Source organism: Pyxicephalus adspersus, chromosome 10 (genome assembly GCF_032062135.1).
Source record: "Pyxicephalus adspersus chromosome 10, UCB_Pads_2.0, whole genome shotgun sequence".
Taxonomy (NCBI): Eukaryota; Metazoa; Chordata; class Amphibia; order Anura; family Pyxicephalidae; genus Pyxicephalus; species Pyxicephalus adspersus.
In genome coordinates this window covers 19523963-19533346 of record NC_092867.1, presented here as the reverse complement: position 1 = coordinate 19533346, position 9384 = coordinate 19523963, and the positions used below count along the sequence as shown (strand labels likewise).

Genomic DNA, 9384 nt, shown 5'->3' with positions numbered 1-9384 from the left:
AAACTTGCCTACCCATCTTCTTCTGTCTTTTAAAACTGTCACTACTTCCCACCACTACATATCTCCCATCCTATTGTGTGTAAATTCCCCCACCTACTAGATTGTAAGCTCTTCGGGGCAGAGTCCTCTCTTCCAGTGTCACTGTCTGTATTTGTTGTATTTAATGTTTAGCTCTGTGTAATATGTTGGCGCTAAATAAATCCTTTTTAATAATAATAACAGATGCAGCATTTCTCACTGAAACCAGGGCTTTTTTTCCCACCGATGTAGACATTTTTACGCTCCATGACCACTATCATAGGGGCAGTTTTTATACCCACTGACCTTTTGATCCTATAGCAATGTTTTTACTCTTATTGCCCAAGTCTGGCCCCCAAATAGTGTGATGATCAGTGTCTGTGTCTTTAAAGAGTCTGATAACCCCTGATCTCACAGCTGATTTGTATGTAGGTCTTAGGTACAATATTAATAGGATTGTTGACTTTCCCTTCCCTATTACTTATTACACTTTGGTAAATCCTGAGTCACCGACCTGGCCTAATAGGGAGGGAAAGTTAGGAAAATGTCAGACGTCATTATCTGTATACATGTGATGATCAAGTGTATTGAAGCCAAATGATTAGAGTGGCAGCATTGCAGTCACATTTTTTGGAAAGAAAGGTCAGTAGTGGCAAATTGCTTCTTATATTATGTTTTGGTATGATGCATATACAGCAAAAGCATTGTGAAATATAAAAACCTAACCCATGGTCTTAGTGGCATAGTATTGGGAGTAACCTATGTTCTAGAAAAAAACACAATGCTAAAGCTATGTCACCATGAAGTGTTTAATCTGAATGGAATTTTCAGAATGCTACATATCATCTCTATATGCAGATGAGAGATTAGGATTTGTAGCAGAAATATTTATATTTATGTATTGTAATGTCAGGGTCAGAATAATATAAATTGGTAACAAACACTCTTCTTTAGGGGTGGAAGGTTACCGTGCACAGTGTTTTGGTTTCTGTCTGCTTAGTGCCATCCAACGCATTATCTGTACACTTCCTAAAGTGTGTTGGGGTCACATCTCATCTCTCACATTGCTTTTATCAGAGTCTGAAGTGGTCTTCAGGTCAGTTTACAAGAAGTAAGTGGTTACCGAGAACAATAACGAACAGAACAATGTAACAGCTTCCATATTTTCCATTTATGCACTAGTTATTGCACATTACTGTAGAAAACAATTGGTGTTTTTTCAAATGTTATTACTGTTTATTATACTTTGAAACTACAAAATAATATAATTACACTGACAGGCAGAAGCCATAACATGTTGTAACATTGACTTATCTGTATGTATGATGTTCCTACTATATAACTTGTAACCAGATGGCTTTGTTTTTGGTGAAGCTAATGTGATGGAAAATGTAAGCAAAGTTACCAAGTGCTTGTAAAGAGATGGTTTGGGTGAAATGTTCCCTGACAAAAAAGTTAGAATCTTTGTATGAAAATATCTACACTAAAATATTATAATTAATGTCTGTCTTTGTACTATGATTATAACATAGAACTGAGTTATAGTATGGCTTCAAATTAGTTTAGACAATAATAATTGTCTGTACTTGTAATGGCTCTAACGATGATCAGCCAGTACATATACTGTATATAGCGTCAACACTGCTAAATTGTTCTTAGAGCGGATGAATGGGACCTCTCCAAATCTGTCAACCACAGAACTCAAGACAGATTCACTACCTTTTTCTTTGTCTTTTAGCTTTTGTAAAATGGCGTTAATATGCTAAATTTGCTGACTTGCTGCCAACCATAGCAACCTAGTTCTGTTTTCCTCAGTCCTTTAAATAGGTAAAGCAATGTGTGACCTTTATTCCATTAGAGAATCTTCTGGAACAACACAGCTGATAGGAGAATAAATAATAGGGTGAAAACACTTGTTATAAAAGCAGCCAAAATAACAACAACAATAACTTGTAAAAGGTACATTTAAAAGAAGCAGCTTTTGATCCAATACTCACCTTCAGTCTGAAGCTGTCTCCTGAAGTATTTATTTTTTTCCATGATTGATGCACAACGTCATATATTCTTTTACGTCATATACTATTTCTTCAGAGTCTCGGGCATCATGGACATACATCAACCTGTGACTGGGGACAGCAAGGAAAAACAGCCAAGTTAATTTCCCTGTAACTCTCCTTTCATCTTCTATAATCTTTGTCAGCACATGAACTGAATGACCCCTTGTGCTTCTTCTTCCTCTCTTATCCAGGTCTGCGTACAGGGACTGCTGGAGCCTGATAATTTCCTGGTCCTATTGAACATTTTACAGAAGATCTTACACTGCTTGTAAGCTGAACCTTAGGGAAAGTAAAACATTATCTTTGCAGTGGAGCTACCCCCATACTGCAAATGTTAAGTGCTCATTTTTGTAAATGTAATAAGTAAAAATAAATATACTAACCCATTCCTATGCAACTCCAGACTCCTTTATGTGACTGCTTCTCTATGACGCTCCACGCTGCAATGGCAGACTCTGTTGTCTTCCCTACAATACAGAAACAGTAGCCTTGCATTGTAAGTGAGGGCTCCAAGAGCCAGCGCTCCACATGAGGGCCAGAGGAACGCTGGCTGCAGGGAGAGTAGGTGATTGGGTTGGAGAACTGCAAATATCTGCCTGGAGTTCAGCTTTACCATATAAATTACAAAGTTCAGATTTGCATTTTGCATTTTTTTAAAATGTTTTTACAACTACTTGGTTTAAAAGTATTTGATGGGATTGCAGCCTCCCGCTATTTTTATTTTTTTGTCAAGGATATGCATAATAAATGTGCAGAGGGGTTCTGGACCAAGTTGAAGCATGTGAGAAGATACATTATATTAACAGCAGACAGGTTTGGTTTGCATCCTAAAATATCATTTTTGAGTGCATTGAGCTTGTACCTGGGCACAGTAGGTGAAAACACAGATTGTTTGAGCAGCTGCACCCTGCTGCGTACAAGGTCCTGGCTGGTAACTTTGCAGTTTTGTACCTCTTGTACCAGTCATTAACAAGCTACAATTCCACTATACCACAGATATTTATTTATGGGGGGATTAATGTTTTGTTAAACAAGAACATTCAGAACAAATAATTTCTTTAAATTTGTTTCATTTAAGGCTAACATTCCAAAACACAAGAAACTTCTCTAAACAATAGCAGTTGACTTTTTTTTTTTTTTTTTACCCGCCTTCCTGTCCAGCTATTAACACCACTTCTATTTTTGTATAGAAATATTGATAGGGTTACAACTGCTTCTATTTTAAATGCTCTGTGGCTTCCCCTGCCAGGACTTCAATTTTAAAGCAGGCTCTTGCAGGGTCGGTGCCAGCTGTAGAATGACAGGTGTCCTTTATCTTCATAAATAGCCCGTAATAAGGAACCGCAACCCTCTCAACAACAACATTGGCAGCTGGATTATCAAGATGATGAGACGCGGCTATCCAGTGAGTCTAAATCATTTGTGTTCTCACTGTTTTACAGTTTGGGAACTGTACATGGGTTACTCTATCTTTGTTGCACACATCGAATTTATTAAGGATTGCTACAAAAATAGATTGTGATTGAAGGATGGAGCTTCATATTACTGGTCCGATTTTTACTGACTGCATGCCCAGTCCGGTAGGAAATACCGTCTTGTAATTTATGAATGTTGTGTTTTCATTCCTTCACTTCCAGCTTTTGCTCATATAACTGCCTGAACCACAAATGATCAATTGCAAACATAGAGGTGTTATACATTTTCTTCTTTTTTTCTGTGACTGTACATGTTACTTTTCTTTCTGGTGTAGGGGATGAATTTTGTTATTTTTCATTTTGTGTGTTCCCGAATAAACGCATGCATGAAGCAGTTATGTCCTATACATGCAAAAAATGAGTTACTATTTAACAATATGATATAATAAAAAGTGCAACATTTAGGGGAAACCATTGGCTCAGCACAAACAAATAGGCAGAATAAAGAAAAGAAATGTTGGATTTCTTCCTATGAGTTACTACTGCACATTACCTTTTGGAAATTCTACTACACAGGAGACATTCACTTTATAATGTTCATCAACAAACAGTTCTCACTCTAGTCTTGGAGGCTACAGTTATTAATGTTTTCAGCACTTTGTGAGTCAATAATGTAAGTTTGCAGCGTGCTTTGCTTGGGTCAGTAACTTCAAAAATATTGAGAGACACAATATATCCAATAGCATTTTCTGAATGACAGGCTTTTGTGTCCCAGTATATGTTAAATTTAATGTGTATGTCCAGCCAAAACATTTTTTTTATTTTGGTCTTGGATAAAACATGTTTTATCATAGCAGAAAATATTCATAGTACCTTTTTTACTTTTTCTTCACATTCACATACCAATGACCTCCTCTCACTCCCCCCACATCTTTTCATTATATTGGTTGTCATTACACATAGAGGACCAGTACCATAAACATAAATTAAAGTCCCATACAGACGTCAGATGAGTATCGCAGGAAATTATATTTGTGATTATTTCTAGTGACAGAGCAACAAACAAGCAATTTACATAGAACGCATTCTGTTCTACAGAGTGAGGAGGGGCAGGATGAGCGAGCGACACCCCACTTCTTGCACAGCGGTCTTTCCTGTTGGGTTGTTCATCAATCCTCCGAGGCAGACCACTGTACACATGTCAGATTTTCAGCACAGCTGTTCGTTTCAAGCTTATCTGATGTGTTTACGAAGCTTAACTCTAGCTACGTCAATAGTCACCAGATTAGCTGAAAAAGTCTCCATCCTGAACCCCAGATTTGATCAAATTTGGTCAGACCGGCTCTGCGATTAATGCTTGTTTGGTAGGATGGCAATATCAATAATGTATATTTTAAATTTTGAACTTTTACACTTTTAATTTTAGTAGTAGTACTGGTATAAAAATTGAAGCAGTTTTGGTGGTAACCTGGAGTATTTACATGGTATGTAGGTTTATAGCATACAAACTAAGTAGATTTCAGGGAAATGGGAAGATTAAAATGCAATGTGGTCTTCATCAAAATATTGATTTGGATGCCCTTGCTTTATCAATGTTCCGGAATGGCCACCTTGCTTGCCCCTGTTACCATGCGAATGATGTCAACATTTCTGAAATGCAGATAAAACGATTTAGTATAAAAAGGACACCGGTGTTTTAGGTAAATGTAACAAAAGTATTAAATGAATAGGACAATGAGGTGGTTTCAACGAACAGGACTGGTGAGCAGGCCTTGGTTTAGGATTAAGGAAGGGCCCCTAAAAATAAAATGAAGCTTTATGAGCACACTGAGGAGGGTTTTCTGGCAGCAGCTTAACATGTGAAATGTAAAATGATGTTGGTGGGTTATTATGTATTACATTTTTTTGAATTCTGCATTTAAATCTGGGCAGCCATGTTTGATATATTCAGTAAATTCAAGCTATCATTCCACCTTTATATTGTTGCACAGTTACTGTGTTTTAAGCTTTGTTCTCATTGCTTTAGCCTGTCTAAGACACCTTCCTCTTCTATATTAAGGTAAAACAACAGATCGGGTTTTCTCACCTTTCCAACTGTAATTTTTTTAAACTAATTTCTTGTTTGTAGGGAATACTTTTGACATATTATTATCATGCCATCCAAAAACAATAATCTCATGTTTATGGGGACAATAACAGTCACTTTAGTACTACGTGCTCAAGCTTTATGCTGTATTTTATGTGCTTTGTAATATCTTTCTAACTAGCATACCAGTGTCCTGTGGCAAAATTACCTATCTTCTAGATTCTTTAAAATATGCAAAAAAATTCTAAAAATGTTCTGAGAGGCATTTACAAAGAAGATTCTGAAGGGTTATGTCGCAATAAAAAAAAACATAACATAGTTCTCCTAATCCCACAATTTTAAAGGACTGGTTGTTTTTCATGGTAGAGTGGAGCATTATGGCTTCATATTATGAAGTATGTGTATACAAAACAAAAATACAGAAAACACTGATACGCACTAAACATACCAATCTTCCAATACACATCCCCAAAGACTCTGGGAAGACTTTATTACCCAGCATAAAAAAATGTGTATACATACAGTTTATGGGCACATTCAGAGGATGTCTGGCACCTTCTTTCTATGGACTATATATTGTTTTTTTTTGTCACGTACACAGTCATTGCATTCCAATAAATGCTACACTTCTCCCCTACTTCTATAACCTTTGATTTTGTTAAAAAAATAACTACACCTCAAACATTATCAGATTTATTTACTATCAAACATAAGCCTTTAGCAAGAAAATAATGTGATCTCCTAACATTTACATTTGTACTTGTACATATGGAATGTACAAAGCTAGGAGTTATGATTCTTTAATTGTAATTGTTGTAGGAATGTTTGTTATTTTACAACCACCCACTAATCAATTACACTGGTTTATATATTAGGAAATGCGTAGGAAAAAATGAGGCCAATAAACATTCAAATTTCAGTTCAAAATCTGAACGATTTGCTATAGGTTCTTGTACTTTAATCATTTCTGCTTCGCGATTGCCATGTTGAAAATGCCTGAATATATCTGATGGCTTACATTTAGACATTTTGTGCTGGAAACTATTTTTAATTGACTCAGTGGAGCTCTTTTTTTATTTTGGAAGATCAAAAGTAATGAATATCCATTCAGTATGAACAAAGGGATACATATAAGCTGGTTTATGATTTAATAAGCTTTGCACTAATTGAGAATGTGAGTGAAAAAGATAGGTAGACTTTAATTTTACAGAGAAGAATAGGACGATGCACTTTTGAAGTATGTACAAAACTTGTACATTAAAAAAAACTTTTTTCCAAACCTTTGGCATTACATATCTTTGAATTTCTGGTTCTACCCAAGTCCTTATTTGATGGTTTATATAAATGTTGGTGGTGTACATTTCATCTGGTTTTGTTATGCATCTAATTGTGACTGTAATTTTCCTGTTTTAGAACCGAGCACCTGGCCTAAAAATGACAACATCATGGAGTGATCGTCTCCAAAATGCGGCTGACATTCCCGCAAATATGGATGGTCTTGCAATGAAAAAATATCGGCGTGAAGCCTATCACAGGTAGGCAATGCAATTGTATTATAAATTGCAATGAAACCAGCTAATAGGAGTGAGATAGCATTGAATAAGTAATGTACAGCACAGTCAATACAGTGGACTTGGGGGTCAAAGCTTTGACAGCTGCCACCAGGACACCTTAGATACTTTGTATCCCCTTCTTCCATACCTCAGATCTGCCATTGTCTTATGTCACAGCCCTGATCCCACCCTGCAAGTTGCTCATCTTTGGCTAAAGGATTTAGTAGATCATGGGGGGTCCCAGAGACTTGGGTACCCTGGGCTATTGCTTTTTTATACTAAAAAAATGCAGGCCCTGTTGTTGTCCGCGTCCTATTTTGTTGGCCCCAGAAGCTTTTTGGAGTATCTGTGTAAACATGGCATCGATAATAAGACTGTGTAAGTATCTATCCTTTTGACCTAGCCAAGGAAGATGGATAAAATCTTTGAACATTTAAGGAGACTAGTAGAGCATAAAGGAGCCAGAAGTGAGTGTTGACATCGAAATTTTGTGGGGTTCCTTATAACATATTTTTTTGTGTAGTTTTGCTGTGCATACTTGCACATTATAACAAAAAAAGCTTCTGGGGCCCAAAACTGAGCAATATTTTCTGGGAGTTCTTATGAATAATATTTATGTATAGGCCAACCATTTTATATTTTGGATAAAGTTGGGAAGACCCATGTCCTGTCTGTGTCATTTTTTGGGAATTTCCCTTTTAGTTCTAGTCCTAAAATTGCAACAGGAGAAATAAATTTCTACATGGGGTTTCATTTCCTGGGCATTTTTATTATCATGTAATTAAACATTGCCATTCCCGAAAAATAATTGATTATTTGCATATTTCTTCATATACCTGGTCATGGGATGTAATGTTAGATTTACCCTAGTAGTTTCCTTGATCTGTAATTTTTCTTAGTGCAGAACACAACTTTGCACACATGTAATGGAACAATGAGTAATAAGTTTGTATCGAGATTAAGAGGTTCAAAGGCTCCACCCTCATTTTCAGCATTCTGAGCTGTCCGATCCACAAAACGTGTTCTTCTTCTTCACGGCTATAAGAGCCATCATTGTTAGATGATTATGAACACATTCATCTGTGCTTAGTTCTACTGATTGATTCCATTACATCTGCTCCATCAAGTGTCATCTGACCTTCCGGAGGGGACAGTGAATTAATATCCCATTCGTTTTAACTAATTGGTTATATGCCAACATGGAGCAGGCACCATCCATGTACGTGGACTGCAGTGGTCAAGATGCCGCACACAGGTATTGTGCCTCATACCTGGATGTCCATCATTTATTTATTATTTGCCGTGACTGGCATAGTGGTTTTCCATACCTTCAATTCATTGTTTATGATTTTACTAGGCAGCATATGAAATGAGAATCAGAAATGCTACCACATTTTATGTTTAGAAACACAATAGAACAAACTGATTAAAGGGGCCCAATTATTGACCCCATTTTGTATTCATAATAATTGTTTTTTATTGTATTTCATTCTTGGTTTGCCTTTTTTAAACAGAAAGTGCATAATAGAAAATTTGGCTTGCCATGGTGTATAAAGGTTTAGGAAAGTCTGCATTACCATAAAGCAACCAGTCCAATACAGGCTTCCTCTTTGTTTTGACTTTTGTTTTTGATTGGTGTAAGAGAATGTAGAAGATATGTCTTCCGTTTGACACATTGGCAAGTCTGAGGTCATAAGAAGAGAAGTCTCAAGTTACTCTCTGATGGTTAGGTTTCATGTGTGGAAAGGATAAGGACAGGATACTTTTTGTTTTGTTTTTTCACATTTAGAATGCTTTCATCATTTACATTCCAACCTGATAGTTTTTCTTTTACTGACCTTCTATTTTCATATTACTGACATGTATACAGTTTCATACATTCCATTAAATGTAAACTAGGCACAATCTGGCTACAAAGATTCCACATTGTTAAACATTTACATTCTACATTTACTATACCTAAAAATAAATAACAAGTGCATACACAAATGCATATTTTCTAAAACAACAAAAAATAAATAAATGTGATGTAAAAATGATGATGATAATATGTCTTTAGCCAGATTTTATCAAAGTTATTTTTAAGTTTGTTGTGTTTGGATCTTACCACTTAGACTTCATTCAACAATGCCAGTAGGCTTTTTTAAGTAACATATAGAGATAAAATGAGTTTTTGTTACAGTTCTGTGGTTTGATGAGATTCCCTGTTCCAGGTAATCATGTTCTGTTCATGAGCTTGTTTGATCCAGTTTATT

At 36.1% G+C, this 9384-nt stretch overlaps 1 protein-coding gene and 1 long non-coding RNA gene across 3 annotated transcripts in view; one reads left to right on the top strand and one right to left on the bottom strand.

The window, feature by feature from the left end:
• Positions 1-1563: 1563 nt before the first annotated feature.
• Positions 1564-2210, bottom strand: LOC140339193 (uncharacterized). The gene is made up of 3 exons (XR_011922402.1): positions 2016-2210; positions 1738-1898; positions 1564-1695 (listed from the first exon to the last, which is right to left on the bottom strand). It is a non-coding gene; the product is annotated as an uncharacterized lncRNA (long non-coding RNA).
• NT5C2 (5'-nucleotidase, cytosolic II) overlaps positions 2196-9384 on the top strand; it is a 50167-nt gene continuing 42978 nt past the window's right edge. Inside the window, exons 1-3 of one of the 2 annotated variants that reach the window (XM_072423753.1) lie at positions 2196-2343; positions 3403-3480; positions 6990-7111. In XM_072423753.1, coding sequence (XP_072279854.1) covers positions 3460-3480; positions 6990-7111 — 143 coding nt within the window. In that variant the 5' untranslated portion in view covers positions 2196-2343; positions 3403-3459. Of the gene's footprint in view, positions 2344-2372; positions 2409-3402; positions 3481-6989; positions 7112-9384 lie in introns of those variants that run through there. The other variant, XM_072423754.1, reaches the window with a different exon arrangement.